This window comes from Salvelinus alpinus, chromosome 33 (genome assembly GCF_045679555.1).
Source record: "Salvelinus alpinus chromosome 33, SLU_Salpinus.1, whole genome shotgun sequence".
Taxonomy (NCBI): domain Eukaryota; kingdom Metazoa; phylum Chordata; class Actinopteri; order Salmoniformes; family Salmonidae; genus Salvelinus; species Salvelinus alpinus.
Window position 1 is genome coordinate 2,166,035 of NC_092118.1, and position 25,032 is coordinate 2,191,066.

The 25,032-nt window shown below is 43.7% G+C and overlaps 1 protein-coding gene across 1 annotated transcript in view; it reads left to right on the forward strand.

Moving 5' to 3' along the window:
* LOC139562913 (MAM domain-containing glycosylphosphatidylinositol anchor protein 1) overlaps window positions 1-25,032 on the forward strand; it is a 407,306-nt gene that overhangs the window by 359,814 nt on the left and 22,460 nt on the right. The window contains exon 17 of the mRNA XM_071381072.1: window positions 17,256-17,386. Coding sequence (XP_071237173.1) covers window positions 17,256-17,386 — 131 coding nt within the window. The remainder of the gene's footprint in view (window positions 1-17,255; window positions 17,387-25,032) is intronic.

Below are 25,032 nucleotides of genomic sequence, written 5' to 3' on the forward strand. Positions count from 1 at the left end.
CCCATTTAACACCTGATTTACTTAACAAAGGCGCATCTCAATAAGTGGTCCAGATATGTCAAGTGGAGGGTGGGCCTTTCCTCTTTTATTCTCTATTTCTCCTTTAAGCAAGGGGGATGCCAATGACATCACGGACTGAAGTTGAAGTTTGCAGGTGTGTCTAAAATAAACACTATTTAGCTCAATTATTTTTTTACCTTTAGTGTGTGTACTTTACTCTATTTATACAGTAAAAGTAAAAAAAATCGTGGGAGGACATCTTTAACATTTCAGACAGATTTGCCCTAACTTAAAATGTATCATGCCCTACAGAAATGTCCATTTAAATATAATCCACATAATAATTCACATTTCCTCTTGTTCCATGATTAATCAAATCAAATCAAATGTATTCATATAGCCCTCCTTACATTAGCTGATATCTCAAATTGATGTACAGAAACCCAGCCTAAAACCCCAAACAGCAAGCAATGCAGGTGTAGAAGCACGGTGGCTAGGAAAAACTCCCTAGAAAGGCCAAAATCTAGGAAGAAACCTAGAGAGGAACCAGGCTATGAGGGGTGGCCAGTCCTCTTCTGGCTGTGCCAGGTGGAGATTATAACAGAACATGGCCAAAATGTTCATAAATGACCAGCATGGTGAAATAATATTAATCACAGTAGTTGTCGAGGGTGCAACAAGTCAGAACCTCAGTAGTAAATGTCAGTTGGCTTTTCATAGCCGATCATTGAGAGTATCTCTACTGCTCCTGCTGTCTCTAGAGAGTTGAAAACAGCAGGTCTGGGACAGGTAGCACATCCGGTGAACAGGTCAGGGTTCCATAGCCGCAGGCAGAACAGTTGAAACTGGAGCAGCAGCACGGCCAGGTAGACTGGGGACAGCAAGGAGTCATCATGCCAGATAGTCCTGAGGCATGGTCCTAGGGCTCAGGTCCTCCGAGAGAGAGAAAGAAAGAGAGAAAGAGAGAATTAGAGAGAGCATACTTAAATTCACACAGGACACCGGATAAGACAGGAGAAGTCCTCCAGATATAATAGACTGACCCTAGCCCCCCGACACATAAACTACTGCAGCATAAATACTGGAGGCTGAGACAGGAGGGGTCAGGAGACACTGTGGCCCCATCCGATGATACCCCCGGACAGGGCCAATCAGGCAGGATATAACCCCACCCACTTTGCCAAAGCACAGCCCCCACACCACTAGAGGGATATCTTCAACCTCCAACTTACCATCCTGAGACAAGGCCGAGTATAGCCCACAAAGATCTCCGCCACGGCACAACCCAAGGGGGGGGAACCAACCCATGATTACTTTCTTGCTGTATCAAACTGGCTCAAATTAAGATCCTACATCTGCAGTAGTCTTACAGAGCGCTCAGACTTGGAGCAGTAATTAGCAATCAAGGCCAGGATTCAATCCGGACCCTGGAAGATCTACGTTGTAGCACAGTGAACGTTTAAAGGTCATTTCCGATTGAGTTGACATCTGCAGTGTTTACTTTGAATGCGATCTCCGCGACCGCTATAACGTTGCCTTTCAATGATGCATAGCAGAAATGTTATCCCGGCCCAAGTTGTTGAAATCACCCCCTGTGGGCGTATCCTTCAAACGGCTTGCATGATGGCAGTTTTGTTGTTAGCCAATGTCAAAGCCTACTAGTAAGACCTTCCCTCCCCCAATCAGCTGTCGTGCGATTCCGTATCTGTAATGTGCATAATATTGGGACATTTTCAATGATGGTCGCTAGCTCACTCACTGCTGACAGTTAAGTCGTTGTGTGTCTCCTCGGGGCTCCTTTCATTGAAAATCACTGGTCGCTGGTAGCGAGGTTACTTGTTATTGCTCCAAGTGTGAGCCAGTTGTTCCACGCCGTCTGTTGTGAACATCAGCTAATCCTAAATGAACATGAAAGATAAGCACTGCTGAATGGTTTCAGCTAGCCGCTTCCCATGGAACACATGAAGAGATTCGTTCCAAAACGCTTACTGTTCTCAGATTTTTTTATTAATAGATTTTAGACGTGTATTAACATGGGTTTTGTTGCAAAGCACTATATATCCATTGTTTGGCTGGAATGGAATGTTCGTCTTCTGTATATTTGACTGTCATATGTGGTTGTCTCACTTAGCTAGCTATCTTAAGACGAATGCACTAACTGTAAGTCCCTCTGCAGAAAGACTAAAATGTCAAATGTAAATATTTTACATACAGATCTCATATTACTGTATTGATTTATAAAAAATATATATATTGATGTCACAAGTGTATCATTTGTACAGTTATTACACATGTATTTATTTCATTTGACTGTGTAAAACCTAGCTGTAATCCGTAGTGAGGCCGATTTTATTTTATTAGGATCCCTATTAGCCGAAACCAATGGCTACAGCCAGTCTTACGGGGTTCCGACACGTAACGAAAAAAACACTACAGACAAAATACTTCACGATTGACATACATTTAAACATGTAGTGTGTCTGTGTGTGTATGCATCCGTTACAAATGCATGTCAGTACATACACACAAAAAGTAGGTGACATGGGGAGAGGCATTGTGCTGTGAGGTGTTGTTTTATTTGTTTTTTTAAACCAAGTTTGCTGTTCACTTGCGCTATATGAGATGGAAGGGAATTCCATGCAATCATGGCTCTGTATAATACTGTACGTTTCCTTGAATTTGTTCTGGACCCGGGAAGAGACCCCTGATGGCATGTCTGGTGGCGTAAGTGTGTGTGTCAATGTTGTGTGTAAGTTGACTTTGCAAACAATTTGAAATTTCCAACACATTGTTTCTTATAAAAACAAGAAGCGATGTAGTCAGTCATTCCTCAACTCTTAGCCAAGAGAGACTGGCATGCATAGTATTTGCCCTCTGATTACAATGAAGAGCAAAACATGGCACTCTGTTCTGGGGCAGCTGCAGCTTAACTAGGTCCTTCGTGGCAGCACTTGACCATATGACTTGACAAAAGTCGAGATAAGATGAAACTAGAGCCTGCAGGACTTGCTTTGTGGAGTGTGGTGTCAAAAAAGCAGAGTACTTGTTTATCACGGACGTTCCTCCCCCCATCTTTACAAACATGAATAAAACAGAGCACCCCTTTATTACGGACAGACCTCTCCCCATCTTTTCAAACATTGAATCAATATGTTTTGACCATGACAGTTTACAATCTAAGGTAACACCAAGTAATTTAGTCTCCTCAATTTGCTCGACAGCCACACCATTCATTATCAGATTCAGCTGAGGTCTAGAACTTAAGGAATGATTTGTACCTAATACAATGCTCTTAGTTGTAGAGATGTTCAGGACCAGTTTATTACTGCAACCCCTACTCTAAAACTGACTGCAACTTTTTGTTTAGGGTTGAAGTGATTTCATTAGCTGTGGTTGCTGGTGCGTATAGGGTTGAATCATCAGCATACATGGACACATAGGCTTTGTTTAATGCCAGTGGCAGATCATTTGGGGGGGGGGGGGGGGAAGTAGAGGGCAAAGAGAGCTGCCCTGTGGTACACCACACTTTACATGTATAACATTAGAGAAGCTTCCATTAAAGAAAACTCTGTTCTATTAGATTGCCACATTGTGTATTCAGACATTTCTGAGGTTGAAAAGCCATAACGCATTCATTTTTTTCAACAACAGGTTATGGTCAATAATATCAAAGGCTGAAATCTAATAGTACATCTCCAACAATGTTCTTATAATCAATTTCTTTCAACCAATCATCAATAATTTGTGTCAGTGCATTACATTACAACTATGTTGTAAATAAAGTGTTTTTCAACAAAACACTATTATTTGTCTCTCTGAATTGAAACCATCAGGTGATAGACTTCAAACAAATACATGTATGTCATTGAACAACCCCATGCAATGACCTTGACAAACTTAACAAGTTGACAAACCGTGCCAATATATCCTCCAAACACCGGCTTCAGGCAGTATCACTTAAATGTTCACATGCAACTTCAAATGCAGCTCATTAAAATGGGTTACCAACCTATTCAAATAATGATTGACATTTTCATAAAAAATTATGTTTTGATTCATTTACTAATACTATTTAATTATCCCACAAGATATAGTCCCGATACAAATCTAGAGTTGCTACCCAAGCCGGCTGGTCATTCGTTCTATCGGTTTGGTAGTTCTATCGGTTTGGTTGTCTTTTTGATCTGTATCTATGGACCCAACCCAGTCGTTTCTTCTAAATGTTCCATTGCCATACTGGCTGGCAACGTTCTTATCCCTTGCTTTCTAGCTAGTCAACTCTGGCTAACTTGCAGTCACATCAAAAAGTGCAGCCAGAATAACAGCAAAGTAGCCACATTTGCATCTGTTTTACCTGTTCTCTAGTGACATTTATTTGGATACATCCATAACAATGAGCTAATGAGGCGCGATTTCACCTGGCATAGAAAATGTGCTCTCTCGTTAGGACACTGTTGTTCAGAGGAGCTAGCCAACAGCACAGCTAACACAATCACTTCAAACTGAAGCTGGAAAGACTGCAAACTAGCTGCACATTTGACCTTTTTTCAATTTACATTTCTTTGTATTACATCCCAAAAAGTATGCCAGCTGATTCAGATTTCGACTGGCTGAGAAACGCTGCCTGCCTGTCTTGTCCCGACACTTACTATGGGACAGTTGGAAATTTAATTTGAATATTGAGACAATGTTGCAAATGTCGGAGAGACAGACGGCAAGGTTTATACAAATCTCCGCTGTGGGAAACTAAATGTTAGTCTAAAAGAAATGTGAGATAATGTCTAGATGCTTTTTATAGTGGAGATCAAGTTTATAAATGCCTGGCTGGGCTGATGAGACAGATGGAACAGAGTAAATAGGCATTTAAGCATCATAGATTTAGCCAGTGGTAATTTGTAGAATAGATACCAGCTGGAAAGCAGTTTTAACCAATCAGCATTTAGGATTAGACCGACCCCAGGTGTATAAATACTTTATATCCATTGCTAGGAAAACAAAGATTTTTCAGATTTCGTATTGTGTCCAACTTTTCCTGACGTGGCAGGAAAATGGGTCTAAACTGCTACAGCATGGGTTCGAATCCAGTCCACTGCTATTTCAGCATAATCTCTCCTCCTTTCTTACCAATCTGTCTTTATCCTATCTAATTGAAAAAAATTACTGACCCACTCCTTTAAAAAAAAGGTGTGGTAAAGCAAAAGCACAAAAAGTGTATATATATGTTAATTAGATGTTATATTCTTAAAGGTACTTTGTCCATTTGTTGTCCATTTTAGTACATCCAGGTACGGTACACATAGCAAAATATCTTAGAAAACCTTCCCCTCAAACTGCCATATTGGAGGCTAGGAAGAAGGATGCACCTACATGTACAGGCCCTCCCACGCTTCTATTGTCACACCTCCTCCTCCTCATCCTCTCCTCACTCCACAGGACAGCTAGCCTGATAGAGCTGTGCCTAGCCCTTCTCCCTCTCTCCCCACCTGACAATCTCAGAGACAAGCTTTATTGCATTACTTTAACCGGTCGATAAATATTTTACAGGGCTCCACTCTCTTTTCCCTAAGAGAAGGAGAGAGCGAGAGAGGAGGGAAAGAAAGACAGAGAGAGAAATCCCCTCAGTAACCCTGTCATGGCAGATGGGGGATGAGAGGAGGATGGGCGGAGGAGTGAAGTGAGCTTTGATAAATTCCCTTCCCGAGTGGGAGGCTCGCCAAATAAAGAAAGAAAAAGGCCATAGCGCTTCGCATTAGACCATTAACAGGGTCGGGACAGAACTGAGAAGGAGACGGGGTGTTTGATGAAAGGAGTGTGTCAGCGTGTGTGTGTGTGTGTGTGTGTGTGTGTGTGTGTGTGTGTGTGTGTGTGTGTGTGTGTGTGTGTGTGTGTGTGTGTGTGTGTGTGTGTGTGTGTGTGTGTGTGTGTGTGTGTGTGTGTGTGTGTGTGTGTGTGTGTGGGAAGGGGCTTGTGCGTGTGTGTGTTTTTGCTCTAAGTTTTTCTCGTGTTCAGACTATCAGGGAGGTCAATAGCGAATGAACCATCTCTATTTACAGCGCAATACTCAGGCTCACTTATGGTGTTGGATGCTTTGTTTGTGATAGACACAGCCAGCTGTTACACAGAGAAGTAGCTGAACAACAGCTACATGTTGTGAGTTGGGACAGGGTCACATGTCTGCCTGCCTTTTTTGTGCTGTGTATCTATGACTGAGCAAGCCTTTCTTTCTTTCTTCTCCCTAGCAGTTTGACAGATATCCCCAGTTAAGATTTCAAAACGTTGTGCAACCGATAACAGAAACAGGCGTTTGTTATTGGACCTGCTCGTTTTGAACAGTTTCTTCCCTTTTTGTGCCTATTGAACACGACCCAGCTACTACCTGTTACAACATCACGGCCCACACAGTATTCACAGCTCACACTGGTCCCCATTTAAAGTTGGAGGACTTTGCCCCTTGACACTAACGTTAGCACTTTTAAATGTTTCCACAATTTACGTTTTTGCTTGGTGCCCACACTCTTTGATAGTAAACAAATCTAACAGAGTGTGAGTTTCAAGGTTACAAGCTGATTCTAGATGTGTCTAAGGGCATCTTCTACCTCCCTGCCCCCATTCAACCTCATCACACAATCGAGGATCGCCTAAAGTTCGTAAGGAGTCGAGGAGATAGGATGTGATGAATCACAGAAAGACAAGTTGCACACACGCACTTGCACACACCCTCCCCTCACTGTGCACAAGGACCCCGTCACACACTCACACACACTCCGCCAGTGTATTTGTTTAAGAGACTGATGCTTGTTAGTGCTCCAATTAAGAGCTTGGCAAGACTGCCATTAAGAAGATGAATGGCTGTTTGGGATGAGTCAGACGCCTTTGAAAACGTTACACAGATGAGTCTTTTTTTCTATCACTGCAACAGGATGTTTGTTTTCTTTTACAGTTCTTACTTCTTCCGGATGATGGATTTATTTGTTGATACAGAATCTTCAAGGAACTAGTGCAATGTCTGTTTGTTTCCACTGCCCTTGAGCTACCTGCTATCTATTGTATATTTAAATTGCAACAGTATGTCACCGTCCACACTAAGTAATAGAATAGAAAAGTACTTAATTGTCCTTTGTGGAACTGACTGTCTGTTTATTCCAAGACACCACAGACATGACAGACATTTACAGATATGAGAGGCTGGAAGATGCAAAACCTCCATAGGCATTGCCCCTCACGTCTGTCTATACAACCCTTGCAGTATATTCTTCAGCCGTGCTATTCGACCCTCTTTATATGCATAAGCTTGCTCCCCTGACCTCCCCCTGTGGTTCATTGTCACTAACATGTCAACCTGTTATGCGGTCACAATGCTTGTGACTTATCGCTCTCAGGTCAAGTAGCTGATCGCCATACTGTCACTCCCACCCCACTCTCTTTCTTCCTTCCCTCCCTCCCTCCCTCCATCCCTCACTGCCTGCTCTCACCTGCTCTCCCGTGAGTGAATGGGGTCACTATATTAACAGCACCCCAGGGCAGTCACAATGGAGGAGTTGCATATTTCCTTCACCACATACAGGTGTGTGTGTGTGCGTGTGTGTGTGTGTGTGTGTGTGTGACATAGTTGTGCTAATACTGTTCTGAGTTCAGATGAGGATAGCCGGCCAACGCAGTCCGACTCTGTCAATCTCCAGAGCTGAGATCTCAGTCAGTGAATAAAAGAACAGGAGAATATGATGGTCGTCATAGCAGCATAGGGGTGGTGGATTGTGACAGCGCAGCTTGGCAGTCGCTGTCCTCGTATGCGGGAGAAGTGTTGATGGTACATACAGGCTGTGTGTCTGATGCCCGCATGTGGGGATTTCTGAAGGTAGATAATGTGCACCCACATTCCCAAGTTTCTGAAACATCCATGGTAGAGCAGTGAAAGTCTGGTAGAGCAGTGTTTCCCAACCCTGGGCCTCGAGTACCCCCAACTGTACATATTTGTTGTAACCCCGGACAAGAACACCTGATTCAACTCGCCAACTAATCATCAAGCTCTCAATGAGCTGAATGAATTTTTTGTCAAGGGCTACAAAGAAACGATGTACTGTTGGGGGTACTCGAGGACCAGGGTTGGGAAACACTGTGGTAGAGAATCAAATCTAATTTTATTGGTCACATACACGTGTTTAGCAGATGTTATTGCGGGTGTAGCGAAATGCTTGTGCTTCTAGCTCCAACAGTACAGTAATATCTAACAAGTAATATCTAACAGTTTCACAACATATACCCAAAATACACGTAAAGTAAGGAATGGATTAAGAATATATATACTGGCCTCCCGAGTGGCGCAGTGGTCTAAGGCACTACATTGCAACGCTAGTTGTGCCACTAGAGATTCTGGGTTTGAGTCCAGGCTCTGCCGCAGCTGGCCGCGAACGGGAGACCCATGGGGCGGTTAGGGGAGGGTTTGACCAGCAGGGATGTCCTTGTCCTATCACGCACTAGCGACTCCTGTGGTGGGCCGGGCGAAGTGCACACTGACACGGTTGTCAGATGTATGGCGTTTCCTCCGACACATTGGTGTAGCTGGCCCCCGGGTTAAGTGGGCATTGTGTCAAGAAGCAGTGCGGCTTCGTTGGGTTGTGTTTCAGAGGACGCACGGCTCTCGACTTTCGCCTCTCCCGAGTCCGTACGGGAGTTGCAGCGATGAGACAAGACTGTAACTACCAATTGGATACGAAATTGGGGAGAAAAAGGGGTAATTTTTTGGCTGAAATAATAATACAAAATAAAAATATATATGTATATATATATGTTAGAGCGGCATTGGACTAAGATACAGTGGCATAGTATAGAGTACAGTATATACATGTGAGAAGGGTGATGTAATATTTACAAACAATTAACGTGACTAAGATACCGTAGAATAGTATAGAGTACAGTTTACACATATGAGATGAATAATGCAAGATACAGAGACATTATTCAAATCAAATTCAAATCAAATGTATTTATATAGCCCTTCTTACATCAGCTGATATCTCAAAGTGCTGTACAGAAACCCAGCCTAAAACCCCAAACAGCAAGAAATGCAGGTGTAGAAGCAAAACCTAGGAAGAAACCAAGAGAGGAACAAGGCTATGAGGGGTGGCCAGTCCTCTTCTGGCTGTGCCGGGTGGAGATTATAACAGAACATGGCCAAGATGTTCAAATGTTCATAAATGACCAGCATATCAAATAATAATAATCACAGTAGTTGTCGAGGGTGTAACAAGTCAGCACCTCAGGAGTAAATGTCAGTTGGCTTTTCATAGCCGATCATTAAGAGTATCTCTACCGCTCCTGCTGTCTCTAGATAGTTGGAAACAGCAGGTCTGGGACAGGTAGCACGTCCGGTGAACAGGTCAGGGTTCCATAGCCGCAGGCAGAACAGTTGAAACTGGAGCAGCAGCATAAACATTATTAAAGTGGCTAGTGAGCCATTTCTAAAAGTGGCCAGTGATTCCTAATCTATTTCTATAGGCAGCCGCCTCTGATGTGCTAGTAATGGCTGTTTAACAGTCTGATGGCCGTAAGATAGAAGCTGTTTTTCAGTTTCTCGGTCCCAGCTTTGATGCACCTGTACTGACCTCGCCTTCTGGATGATAGCGGGGTGAACAAGCAGTGGCTCGGGTGGTTGATGTCCTTGATGATCTTTTTGCCCTTCCTATGGTATCGGGTGCTGTAGGTGTCCAGGAGGGTGGGAAGTTTGCCCCCGGTAATGCGTTGGGCAGACCGCACCACCCTCTGAAGAGCTTTGCAGTTGTGGGCTGTGCAGTTGCTGTACCAGGCGGTGAAACAGCCCGACAGGATGTTCTCAATTGTGCATCTGTACAAGTTTGTGAGGGTTTTAGGTGTTAAGCCACATTTATTTAGCCTCCTGCGGAACTGTTGTAACTTCTTCCCCACACTGTCTGTGGCCATTTCAGTTTGTCAGTGATGTGTACACCGAGGAACTTGAAGCTTTCCACCTTCTCCACTGCGGTCCCATCGATGTGGATAGGGGGGTGCTCCCTCTGCTGTTTCCTGAAGTCCACGATCATCTCCTTATTTTTGTTGACGTTGAGTGAGAGGTTATTTTTCTGGCACCACACTCCCAGGGCCCTCACCTCCTCCCTGTAGGCTGTCTCATCATTTTTGGTAATCAAGCCTACTACTGTTGTGTCATCTGCAAACTTGATGATTGAGTTGGAGGTGTGCTTGGCCACTCAGTCATGGGTGAACAGGGAGTACAGGAGGGGGCTGAGCATGCAACCTTGTTGGGTCCCAGTGTTGAGGATCAGCAAAGAGGTGTTGTTTCGACCAGCTGGGGGCTCAGGTGGCTGAAGTCCCTGATGATGTTCTTGGCCTTCCTGTGACACCTTGTGTTGTAGGTGTCCTGGAGGGAAGGCAGTGTGCACCCAACGGTGCATTCTGCTGAGCGTACCATCCTTTGTAGTGCCTTGCGGTCAGCGTCGATAGAGTTGCCGTACCACGACAGTATGCTCTCATGGTGCTCCTGTAGAAGACTGTGAAGGCCCTTGGGGACAGGCTGAATTTCTTCAGCCTCCTGAGGTTAAAGAGTAGCTATCATGCCTTCTTCACCACGGTGTCTGGGTGATTTGACCATTTCTGCTCCTCAGCTCCTTACGTTTTTGATCGTCTCCACGGCAGCCCTGTTGATGAGGATCGGGGCATGCCCAGCCTGGTTGCACAATCAACTCCTTTCTTTTGCGAATATTGAGGGAGATGTTGTTTACCTGGCACCACACCGTCAGAGTGCCTACCTCTTCCCTGTAGTCCATCTCGCCAGGTTGGGATAATGGGTTGTCAAGGGTTGATGAATCTGGTGCCACACTAGACAAGAAAAAACAACAGGAACAAAATGACATTTAAGTACTAAAGTCTGTGTGTGTCTATGTGCTCGTCTGTATGCACACGTACAACGCGCATACATGCATCTGCGTATTTGTGTGCATGAGGAAGATTGTACACTGGTAAGACAAAGAATGTGAAGTAGCAACAAAAAGAAAGAGCAAATGTTTATACTCTTGTCTGTGTTCACAAGGTGCATGTTTGTGTGTATTCAGATGCTGTCTGATTTCAATGCTGTGTTTTTTACCCCAATCTCAGGGTACATTCTTAGAAATAAGGGTACGGTATTGTTCCCTGGGGTACCAAAAAAGGTACACAATGATCTCACATGGTGTGATTCGCTATCTGTGTGGATAAAGAGTATAACGGTACATTTGCGTACTCCATATTTTCAATGTGAAGGTACATATTTTGTTTATCCTCAATACGGTACAATGATGATTTTTTAAAGGAACTTAAGGCTTTGTCACTGGGGTAGTACCCTAAAAAGGCACATTTGTATCGTCATTATCATATTCCCCAGCATGCACTACCGCAGGTAAAAAAAAAAGTCATTGTTTTTAATATCTGTGTTTTTGCATGTACATTGATTGATTAATCTTATGCTACACAAAGATAAATAATATACAGTTTTCTAAACTAATTTAATCAGTTTGGTGAAATGGTTGTTCTAGTTTAAATGGCTTAGGTAGTCTCCTCAATATGTTCCTAATCCTACAGTCATTATGAAAGCAGGTTGCAGGTGAACAAAAAACGGTTGGATATCCTAACTGAGGCTGGATTCCAATAGGAATTCTGGTAACTTTCCCAAATTTCCCAATGTTCCAGAAATCACAGTTGGAAGATTCCTGGAAACGGGAGGGAATAAGTAGGAAATCGTTCAACCAGAATCTTTTTTAAATCTGGGAGCCTACTTGCAGACCTGATGTGGCCTGTAAACCATGAGTTTCAGGCCACTGTATTAGGGTAAAACTGGGCCTCAAAATAAGGTTTTATGAGATATGCAATCATAAAGTGTAATTATAATGATAACATACACCTAGGAACTCACTTGGTAAAGGCCACAGGACTGAAAATGAACAAATTCAACAACCATGTCTCTGTCACTAACATACACAATCATGGGTGGTAACGCTACAATTCACCCAGCAAGACATGCATACTGTGGAATTATATTGTAGGTGTGGTTTGTGGGGCGTGGCTTTCAGATTGTTATTTTTGGCCACCAATGAGTGGAAATGTTGTACAAGTTTAAGTAGTCTATGGTGGAGGTGCATTTTTACAAGGGTAAAATGGCTTTGTTACTGTGTTGGTACTATACAGTATAAAGGCACAAAGCCTGCTTTTGTACCTGTGGAGAAAGGTACTTTCTAAGGTATGAACTGGGGTACAATTATGTACCTATAACTATCACTGTGTGGCAAAGCCCAGTGAAACAGGAAATTCCCCTCACACCAGGGGTGTTTCCCAAATGACAGTTGCGGTTTTCAGTTGCGGCTGAACAGTTTGTTTGTGTGTTTAACTCTGCCTGTAAACACGCTGGATGATTCAGAATCCATTGAAGAGCTTGAACGATTCATTGACGAGAGATACTTACGAACTCAAAGAAACATGTCGCTGGTTTCGGAGGATTCAAGCATTGTTAAGGACAACCAACCAAATCAACAAAACAAAACCAGGTTGGCCAATAGGTATCAACGATGGAACCAAACCATCCCCTAGTAAGAGGGCGCGTGTGGCGAGTGGGGAGAGGTTTACTGATATGGATGTTGACTTGTTAAAATCCATCAATGAAAGGCTTGCCAAACTTGATATCTTGGATATATTACGAGAGGACATCAATGCATTTTGTGCTAGTCTAGAATTCAGCCAACGTCAGATTGATGATCTAAGGAAAGAGAACACGGCGCTGAAAGGTACTGTAGACTCTATTCATAGCAAGGTGGAGGTGGTGCAAAGGGAGAACAAACAACTTAAAGAAACCTTGCTTGATGTACAGTGTCGATCAATGCGGAACAATCTAATATTCTCAGGGATACCGGAGAATGACAACAGCAGAGGCTGTGAGGACACAGTCTGAGACTTTATGTCAACTCAACTAAAACTGCCCACTGATGTTGTGCGTAATGCCACTTTCTCCAGAGTCCATAGAATAGATAAGGCCTCTGGAAATAGGCCATGGGCTATTATTGCATGTTTTGATACATTTAAGCAAAAGGAAAGGACGAAAAACATGGGGAGAGAACTCAGAAACACTGATTTTGGAATGAATGATCACCTCCCCACCAAGATCAATGAAAGGAGAAAAAAACTATATCCCATCATGAAGGAAAAGCGTTGCCTGAATCAGCGTGTCTCCATGGTGATGGATACACTTTATATCAACGGGCAATTGTATCAGGACTCTAGAGTAACTCCCTGGCTATTTTAATTTAATGTTCAAATCTGAGTTTGTGTGTTGTAGTGTATCATGATCACTACAACTATAATGAATACATGCTCTATTGATCTCCACTTGATAAGGAAAGGGTTGCATATAGCTCAGGTTAATGTATGTAGCCTTCCTAACAAAATACATGAGGTTTTTAACTTGGTCAACATTAATAATATTCATATTTTGGCTTTGACCAAAACGAATTTAGATGCATCTGTAAATGATGGGCAAATTAACATTCAAGGATATAGTCTACTGAGAAGGGACAGGAATAGGAATGGTGGGGGTATAGCTGTAACGATCTTCTTCATCTGAGGAACAGGAAAGATTGGACCAAAACGCAGCGTGGTAAGTGTCCATGTTAATTTATTATAACTGAACACGAAATAACAAAGTGAAACAACGAAAATCGAAACAGTCCTGAAAGGTGCAACACAAAACAGGAAACAACTACCCACAAAACCAACATGGAAAATGGCAACCTAAATAGGCTCCCCAATCAGAGACAACGAGAAACAGCTGTCTCTGATTGGGAACCAACTCAGGCCACCATAAACCTACAAACCCCTAGACAATCCAAAATCCCCATAGATAACAAAAACCCTAGACAATACAAAAACTAAACAAACCACCCCTTGTCACACCCTGACCTAACCAAAAAAATAAAGAAAACAAATATAATTAAAGTCAGGGCGTGACAGTAGCACTGTATATTCAGAATCATATACCTTTTAAGAGGGATGACCTTAATGTATGTCAAATAGAGGCACTATGGGCTCAAGTACATCTCCCTCACCAGGCACCCATATTGATAGGATGTGTGTATAGACCTCCTAGCTCTAAGGTGTCCTATCTGGATGACTTATGTACTGGGTTTGACCAGGCCACAGATAGCAACAGAGATGCATTTATCTTGGGTTATTTTAATATAAATTGGAAGGATCACAATAATTCGAATAGAACAAAATTTATGAGATATGCCAAGAACTGTGGTTTGAAACAAATGGTTAATGATACTACTAGATCTTCAATTAAGTTGGATCATCGTTCAGACACATGCATTGATCTGATTTTCTGAAATATACCATTGCAATGCTTAAAAGCCAGATCAATGCCAGTGAGCTGGACAGACCATAATATTGTGAACATAACCATGAACACCAAGGTTCCAAAGAAACCCCCTAGGATTGTGGTCAAAATAAATTTTAAAACATTTAATTATGAGCTATTTCTAAATGATGTGGCTGCTGTACCCTGGGAGCTGATTTATCTAGAGGATGATTTAAATCACGCTACAGAATGTTTTATTGATTTGCTCACTGAGGTAATGGACCATCATGCCCCTATAAGAAAGAGTACAGTTGGTGCCCGTCCATCTCCATGGATTGATGATGAACTGGGTGAGGCTTTTTCTCAAAGAAATATGGCAAGTCTTAGCAGCCAAGTCAAAACTAGAAATTGATGAACAGAATTATAGAACATTACGTAGTTATGCAGTTAAATTGAATCGAAAGAAAAAAAAAGTTATTTTACAACAATGCTTTTATTGATTGTAAAAATGATTCTACAAAGGTATGGAACACAGTTAAGGGCTTACTTGGTACATCTATCTCATCATGCCCATCTAGTGTGGAAGTTGACAGGAGAATAATAACAAAACCAGTTGATATTGTCAATTGTTTTGCAGATTTATTTACACAGAAAATGAAATTACTGAGCAACAATGTAGACATACATTCTTCCAAACAAGCTATTGTCCAATGGATTGATGATCATATTATGAGCAACAAGTTCTGCTCTTTTAGTCTGCAAACGGTGTCAGTGGAGGAGGTGTTAAACCTGTTGAAGTCATTACCTGATGGTAAATCTACAGGTTATGGTCTTATGGACAATATTTTGCTTCGCTGTGCTGCTCCCCAGATTGCAGCTCCACTGAGATACATATTTAATTGGTCACTGGAAAAGGGGATGTTTGCGAATGTATGCGAAACTGTGTCCTATTCCGAAAGACTGCAAAGAACCCATTACTCCTGCCAATAGTCGACCAATTAGTCTACTCCCGACACTCAGTAAGATATTGGAGGGTATTGTGAGTAGACAAACATGGGAATACATGGAAAAGAATGATCTGATTACAGCCAATCAGCATGCTTATCGCAAAAACCATTCCACTACCACTGCATTGGTTGACATGACTGACCAGTGGCTCAATGCTATGGATAATGGCAAGTTTGTGGGTGTACTATTTTTAGATTTCAGTGCAGCATTTGATTTAGTGGATCATGAAATAATTTTGACAAAATGTATGCATTACGGTTTTAAGGAGGTAGCATTGATTTGGGTACAGTCATATCTAACTGACAGGAAACAGTCCACCTATATCAATGGTTAATTTTTTCCCCCTCGTGTTAAACTGTGGAATACCGCAGGGCAGCTGCCTTGGGCCACTTCTTTATTTAATATATACCAACGACCTTCCCTATGCCTTAGTTGAAACTCAAGCTACTATATTTGCAGATGATACTACAATTTATGCAGCAAGACAATCGGTTCAACAGGTACAGCAGGCTTTACAAGGAGATTTGGAGAATATCAGGGAGTGGGTTTGCTAAACCAAAGTTATGTTGGTCTGTTCAACTAGGAAAAGGCCAAAACAGCATGGGATACAATTAAATATGGGGGGAGTACAAATTGACGAAGTGGCAGAAACCAAACTATTGGGAGTGCAGCTAGACAACTGCTTATCATGCTCGTCTCAAATAACTAATCTATGTAAAAAAAAATATTAAAACAGCATGCATAATCAGAAGGATAGCTAAATATTTACCAGGAAAAATTATTCAGCAAATAACACAATCATTAATTGAGAGGCAGGTGAACTACTGTTCTGTGGTCTGGGGAAATGCATCATCAAGTGAAGTTAGGAGGCTGCAGAATGCACAGAATAAAGCAGCAAAGATTGTTTTAAGGTGGATATATGGTTATTCTGTTGCAGTCATGCGCAGTGTTCTTGGTTGGTCATCAATCGACAAGATAATTGAAAAAAACATGCTCATTTTATTTCATAATATACATCATTTAAAACGGCCAAGTTCTATTCACAACGGTATTCAGTTGGTAAGAGACAGACATTCCGTAAATACTAGGAATAGATTGTCCACCATCTATGCGTTATCCAGACAGAAAAGAGAAATAGGCAAAAGAACATTTCGATTTAGAGCAATAAAGAAATTGAATAAATGAACTGAGCAAACTAGAAACCTTTCAATATATAAATTTAAACATTATTTTAAAACGATTTAAAATAGAATACATAGAAATGTTGTGGGACTATAGTAGATGAAGAATCAATATTTTTTAGATTGAGTATTTATTGGGTCATTATGTTAGTATATTGTATGTTTGTAATAGTGTGTTATATGTGAAAATGTGTTTTGTATTATAAATTGTATTTGAATGTTTAAGGACTCTTGGAAGATTGGTCTAAATGGGGACTAAAAGAGATCCAAATCAAAAGAACAAAGGAGGACCTTCCAGGGTGCCACCCAAGTGACAAGCGCTTGTAGCCCTTTATTTCTGAGAGTATATACGTTTATTTTCCCTTTCAACTGAGGACACTTTCCTTTGTTTCTGCACCCAGCTGAGATTTGTGAATAATATATTGGGTTCTCCTAAACACAAGCAGTAGTGGTATTTCAATGCATAACTTAGGTTGGTGGCTTTCTCCCTAGCTCTCGGCGCCCCACCTTGAGATTATATTGTCCTAACACCAGGGTGTGATGAAAATAATATACAGTACTTAATATGTATATTGTATGCATGTAAAGTCAAAGTATACGCCTCACATACAAATACATCACAAGGTACCGGCATTAACGTAAAGAGACAGATACACACACTTACAAACACATACACCCCCTCAAACCCCTGAACTTATTTCTGCCTCCACATCTAGGTTCCCTGAATGTGTGGCTGAGGGTGAAGAGCATCGCCTCTGTGGGCGATCGGGTCTGGACTCTGGATGGGAACCAGGGTCCTGACTGGATTCAGGCCAATATCAACGTCAACCCCAGCGGACCCTTCCAGGTACAATTTTCCGCGAGCATGCCTAGACAAAAATACCCTATTGACAAAATATCCACATCCTTGAAAAACCTTGTTTTAAAAGTTGTAGTTTTCAAATAAACTTGAGAATAAGAAACTTTCACAGCACATTGGAGAGGATAACTACTTTCAATTTACGTGAAAAATGTCATGAACAAAAACTTTGATACAAGGTTTTTATAGGACACCGATGGTTTATGTAGAAAATGGGTAATCCACAGAATGTCCAGTGCTTTAATGTACAAAATGAAGTTATGGAAATATATATAATAATTTAAATCTGGTGGGCACGCTATGGAGGTCCACTTGTCTCCACAAGGGCCTCCGTTGAACCTTACTCCCACTATGGTTTCTGGCGGGCTGAAGTGCTGACTCAGTGTGCTGTGTGTGTAGTGTGCAGTGATTACCACTCAGGGCTCCGTCTCATCTCCCCAGGTTGCCCGTTTATGCTGAGTCAAGTGTGTGTTTGTGTGTGCATGTGCGTTCTTGAGTGTGTGTTGGTGCGCATGCAGGTGTGAATGTCTTTGCGTTCTTGAGTGTGTGTGTGTGTGCATGTATCTGGGTCAGCAAGAGTGTGGATATAAGGCTCTTCTGTGTGTTTACATGTGTGTGTTTGCACGTGTGTATTTACAGTAGAGGAACGTGTACATATTGGTTTGCCTGTCAGCAACCTTGCTTGTAGGCTGTCTAAGACTGCTTGTGTGTGTGTTGGTGGGTGTGTCATTGTGTGTGCGTGTTTAAATGCATGGGATGTCCGCCTCGGAAAACATCACACAGCATACGCATTCACCTTTCCCCACCAGAGAGAGTGAAGTAATAAAATATTTACTCAAACAACCCGCGACACCCAGAAACAACCCTATAGTCCAGAGTAAATATAAACCAGTCCAACGGTCCAATCTGCCACCCATTAAGCAACCTTGTCTTCTTCTCTCCCCCGGCCACAGCCCTGAGACCAAATTAAACGCGATTGTTCCACATTGGTCTGTTTGTTGGCCCCATCGTCTCAAGACCAAAGAATGGTAGCTTTAGCAGCAAGGCGCACGCTCACACACAAAAACACACACATGCCTAGACACACACACAGACACACACACATGCTTGGATATACACAAATGCATAGACATTCACATGCACACACACACAGATAGATAGACATTTTATTACACACACACAACACCACACACACACATACTCCCAGTCTCCTGCCCCCTTCAGCAATTAGTTATGACAGGTCAATTACCAGGAATATTTATGAGGTAGACAGGGCCTCCTCGTTGTTTTCGTAATGATTCCAGATACTGTGTGCGTGTGTGTGTGTGTGTGTGTGTGAGTGTGTGTGAGGAAAAATGGAATCGATGATGAATGCTCTGAGAAGAAAAGGAAGAGGGCTGGAGAGGGGGTTCAGATTGCTTGCTTGGGTGTGTAATTTGTTATGCCTACGCGACAACATGTTGTTCCATTCAGTTTCCTGTTTGCAAACAGTTTTAAATTAATTTAACCATGCGAAGTCAGGGTCAAGTTCCTCAGCATGGTCCGACAAACGAATTAAGATAAATCCTCAGCTTGCATTCAGCTTTAAAAACAGACATTTATAAACGCAATGCAACAATTTCACTGAGTTACAGTTCACATTGTGGTCAACTGTGGGGTATTGGGTTGAGCGCCCAGAGATGGACACAGAGAGGTTCTAGTCAGAAAACACGACTTCACTAGGCAACAAAAAATTAACTTAACTTCTTATGGCTGAGGGCAGTATTGAGTAGCTTGGATGAATAAGGTGCCCAGAGTAAACTGCCTGCTACTCAGGCCCAGTTGCTAATATATGCATATTATTAGTAGATTTGGATAGAAAACACTGAAGTTTCTGAAACTGTTTGAATGATATCTGTGAGTATAACAGAACTCATATAGCAGGCCAAAACCTGATTAAAATATATAACCAGGAAGTGGGAAATCTGAGGCTTGTTGTTTTTGAAGTCATTGCCTATCGAATATACCGTGTCTATGGGGTCATATCGCACTTCCTAAGGCTTCCACTAGATGTCGACAGTCTTTAGAACCTTGTTTGATGCTTCTACTGTGAAGTGGGGGCGAATGAGAGCTGATTGAGTAACAGGTCTGCCAGAGTGGCATGAGCTGATCATGCGTGCTCACGTGAGAGTGACCTGCGTTCCATTGCAATTCTAAAGACAAAGGAAATCTCCGGTTGGAACATTATTGAAGATTTATGTTAAAAACATCCTAAAGATTGATTCTATACATCGTTTAACATGTTTCTACGAACTGTATCATAACTTTTTGAACTTTTCGCCTGGACTTGCCCGCGCTTCGTGAGTTTGCATTTGTGAACTCAACACGCGAACAAAAAGGAGGTATTTGGACATAAATGATGGACTTTAGCGAAGAAAACAAACATTTATTGTGGAACTGGGATTCCTGGGAGTGCATTCTGATGAAGATCATCAAAGGTAAGTGAATATTTATAATGCTATTTCTGACTTCTGTTGACTCCACAACATGGCGGGTATCTGTATGGCTTGGTTTTGTGTCTGAGCACTGTACTCAGATTATTGCATGGTGTGATTTTCGGGAAAGCTTTTTTTTAAATCTGACACAGCGGTTGCATTAAGGAGAAGTGCATCTAAAGTTCCATGCATAACACTTGTATTTTCATCAACATTTATGATGAGTATTTCTGTATATTGATGTGGCTCTCTGCAAAATCACTGGATGTTTTGGAAGCAAAACATTACTGAACGTAACGCGCCAATGTAAACTGACATTTTTGGATATAAATATGACCTTTATCGAAAAAAACATACATGTATTGTGTAACATGAAGTCCTATGAGTGTCATCTGATGAAGATCATCAAAGGTTAGTGATTCATTTTATCTCTATTTCTGCTTTTTGTGAAAAATGGCGGTGTTTTTCAGTGACTAGGTACTGACCTAACATAATCGTTTGGTGTGCTTTCGTCGTAAAGCCTTTTTGAAATCGGACACTGTGGTGGGAAGAACGACAACAATTTTATCTGCACTTTCACTGGCTGTTGTCAAATCAATCCCGTTAACGGTATCTTATCCGATCTCAGCCATAAGAGGCTAACAAAAAATAACTTAGGGTTGGCTCGGTCTTTCTTCTCATTTTCGGCTCCGTGCCTCCGGGAGTTTCGTTCCCCTCTATCGGCTCACTCCTTGCCTCTCACGTTTTCTCTCCCGCGGTGTGCCACGGTGCTCCATTTATGTGGCCTGCACGGCTGGTTGGCACTCTCCCCTAATTACCCCTAATTGGTGCCATCAGTGTGAGGGTTCCAAGCCCGGGTACTCCCAGCAGAGACTCCCTTAAGTTGCGGCACCTACCTCCCCTTTCTCACCAACCCCCTGGGGTGGAGAATGCCCCCCCCCCCCAGCATTATCGTAATTTCCCGCTGTACCGCCACCCTCTGGGCTTCTGGTATCCAGTATGGCCGTTTACGCACTTTTTCTCCCGGACGTGTTGATATGATGCTCCACGAGATCCATGCACCCCGGTGCCTCGGAGAACACGGCCGTATTCTGCTGGACCAACTCTCAGAGAGCTTGTCGTTGGGTCGGACTGAGGTCTACCCCCATGGAAACTTAGACGGAGGGCGGGTTCTGCTGTCGCCAGGTCCACGTTGCGCTCCTCTCGTGCGTGGCATCTGGAGGGGTTTTCCCCGCCTCGGTTGGCGGACCTTATAATTGACATCGCCTACCCGCTCAACGATGTCTTAGGGCCCATGCCACATAGATAGGAATTTGTTCTCTGTTGTTGGGATCAGCACCAAGACCTTCTCACCCGGGTGGAACTCTCATGGTTGGGCTTCCTGGTTGTATACACGCTCCTGGGTGAGTTTTGCCTGGGCCATGTGATCCCTCACCACCTGCCGAATTGTCCTCATCTTCTCCCTTATCTCCTCAACGTATTCCACCAAGCTGTCAAGGGGGGTTGGTTGGTCCTCCCAGACCTTCTTGGCTAGGTCCAGCAGTTCGCGGGGCCGACAGCCATACAGGAGCTCAAAGGGGGAAAACACAGTGGACGCTTGGGGTACCTCGTACACCGAGAACATCTGGTGGGCCAGAAGCTGGTCCCAGTTCCTCCTGTCTCTCTCAATGACCTTCTTCATCATCTGCTTTAGGGTCTTATTGAAGCGTTCTATTAGCCCATATGTTTGTGAATGGTAAACGCTGTCAGGATTTCCGACCAGATAACCACCCAGCTAAATAAATGGAAGAGCTCCAGTGTGATACTTTTCGCTTCCTTCTCCTTCCTACCTCACACGCGCACCTCCCCAGGTCCCTCCTCCATAATGCCTGGAAGAGTGCCATCTCTACCAAGGAGAATGGGCATGGGCACATTAGGAACTGTCCCCACGCGCATCTGGCACGCCCCCCTCAGGGTGGTTATCTGCACCGGCATGGTTGGGTACCTCTTCATGTCCCTGTGTACACAGGAAACCATTATCTCCTTGTCCCCCAGTTCGTCTTTCCCCTCTCATGTGAGCCACTGTGGTTGGGCCAAGGTCACCATGCTACCGGAGTACAGCAGAGCACTGGTGTCGATGCCATCGATTCGTACTGGAACCATCAGAGGGGCCGTCTTGGTGTTTGCCCAACAGGAGGTGACGTAGCTCACCGTCCGGGTTACTCCTGAGCTGGTGTCCCGGCTTGCCGCACTCATAGCAGCGCCTCTGATCTGGGTCTAGCAGCGGACGTCATCGTCAGTTCGGGTCTCCCTCCCGCTTCACGGCCTCGGCTGGGCCCCCTTCAGCTCCTAGCCTCTCTCTGTGCTTTCCATCCCCCACCCCGAATCCGCTCTCTCCGCCCGGGCGGAGGTCCTGGGTGTTCTGGTGGATTTCCACCACAGTCAGCAAATCCTACAGGCTTTGGGGGTTCTGCATGCTCACTGCCTTCTTCATCTCGTAGGGGAGGGCCTGAAGCTACCTATCCAGGAAAACCTTATCGATTATCGGGAGGGAGGGTACATCGGTCAGTAGCCAGCCCTTGGTAAGACGCACCAGGTCGCTCATCTGAGCACAGGGAGAGTTGGTAGAGTTAAAGGCTCAGTCATGGACCAGATGTGCAAGGCTGAATCCATAACAGCTCAGGATCTTACATTTGAGTCCCTCATTATTCACTGCCTGGTTGGCATTCAAGTCAAAATAGGCCTTCTGGGCCTTCGAGGAGAGGTAGGCTGCCAAAAGGCTGGCCCACTTGGGTTCGGGCCACCCTTCCCGCTGCACTGTTCTCTCGAAGGTGCACAAATACGTTTCCACGTCATCTTTCTCCCTTAGCTTGACCAGAAACGGATTTGTGCTAACCTCCTGAGCCGTACCACCTTTCAGCTAGGCTACCTCTACTACCAGTCAGAGGTTTTGGTGGTGCTGCTCCTCCAGCACTTGCTCCTGGAGAGCCTGTTGCTTCTGCTGGCTGAGAATAAACTGAGCCATCAGTTCCCACATGATTATCTATGTACACTCGACCCCACGGCACCAAAAGATACTGAGTTGCCCGCATTCTCCACCATATGTGGTAAACCGTGGGGTGTTGGGTGGAGCGCACTGTGATGGACACAGACAAAGGGAGGTTCTAGTCAGAAAACACAACTTTCCTAGGCAAAAAAAATAAATGAAACAACATATAACTTAGGGTTGGCTCGGTCCTTCTTCTCATATTCGGCTCCGTGCTTCCGGGAGCTTCATCCCCCTCTCTCGGCTCACCCCTTGCCTCTCTCTTTTTCTCTCCTGCGGTGTGCCACGGTGCTCCATTTCTGTGGTCTGCACAGCTGGTTGGCACCCCCCCCCCCCTAATTACCAGGTACTCCCAGCAGAGGGAGCCAACGTTGCGACACGTACCTCCCCTCTATCACCAACCCCTGGGGTAGACCTCCCAGGATACCACAATATGAGGAAGTCAGTCAATTGAAATTCATTCACTAAGCCCTAATTTTTGGATTTCACATGACCGGGAATACAGATTTGCATCTGTTTGTCACAAATACCTTTAAAAAAAGATAGGGGTGTGGATCAGAAAACCAGTCAGTATCTGGTATTACCACTATTTGACCCATGCTTGCGCGACACATCTCCTTCACGTAGAGTGGATGAGGCTGTTGATTGTGGCCTGTGCAATGTTGTCCCACTCCTCTTTAGTTGCTGTAGGATGTTGCTAGATATTGGCAGGAACTGGACCCGGCTGTCGTACACATTGATCCAGAGCATCCCAAACATGCTCAATGTCTGAGTATGCAGGCCATGGAAGACCTACGAAATGTTCAGCTTCCAGGAATTGTGTACAGATATGGGGTTGTGCATTTTCATGCTGAAACATGAGGTGATGGCAGGGGGATGAATAGCATGACAACGGGCCTCAGTATCTCATCACAGTATCTCTGTGCATTCAAATTGTCATCGAAAAAAGGCCATCGTGTTAATTGTCTGTAGCTTATACCTGGCCATACCATAATCCCACCGCCACCACGGAGCACTCTGACAACGTTAACATTAGCAAACCACTCGCCCACTCGCCTACATGTCTGCCATCTGCCCAGTACAGTTGAAACCGGGATTCATCCTTGAAGAGGATACTTTCCTTGTATGCCAGTGGCCATCGAAGGTGAGTATTTGCCCACTGATGTCGGTTACGACGCCGAACTGCACTCTGGTCAAGTGAGGAAGACAAGCACACAGATGAGCTTCCCTGGGACGGTTTCTGACAGCTTGTGCAGAAATTCTTCGGTTGTGCAAACCCACAGTTTCATCAGCTGTCCAGGTGGCTGGTCTCAGATGATCACGCAGGTGAAGAAGCCGGATGTGGAGGTCCTGGGCTGACGTGGTTACACATGGTCTACGGTTGTGAGGCCGGTTGGACGTACTGCCAAATTGGCATTGTGTTTTGTGACAAGAATGCACATTTTAGAGTGGCCTTTTATTGTCAACGGCACAAGGTGCACCTGTGTAATGATCATGCTGTTTTATAAGCTTATTGATCTTGGCAAATGAGAAATGCTCACTAACAGGGATGTAAACTCATTTGTGCACAAAATCTGAGGGAAATAAGCGTTTTGTGTGTATGAAACATTTCTGGGATCTTTCATTTCAGTTCATGAAACATTGGACCAACACTTTACATGTTGCTTTTATATTTGTGTTTATATATTCCCAAGTCACCTACCTTGTACCACACCTCAAGGACTCGACTTCACACAGACAAATTCGTTTTTTACAGGGGCACCTTTAGTGTCTGTAGCGTTTGTGCGTGGAGAAAAGTGGTGTGTCCTAAAATGGCACCCTCTTCCCTTTATAGTGTACAACTTTTGACCAGAGCCCTATGGGTCCGAGTCATAAGTACTGGACTACATAGGGAAGAGGGTGCCATTTGGGACACAGTGTTCTTTCTTCTCCTACCTGTGAAGTGTGGGTTTAAACTGCAAATTGGGCCCGACGCTGTCTTGGTCGATAATGAATAGAAGTATAAGTCATTAATAAAGCACCGCTTCCTTCTTTCAAAAACTTGTTTAAAGATTCATATTCATCCCCCTCTTCACTCCTACACCATTTGTTTTTGACAGAGGAGAGGAGGGGTGTCGGAAAGGGGGTGGGTTGGC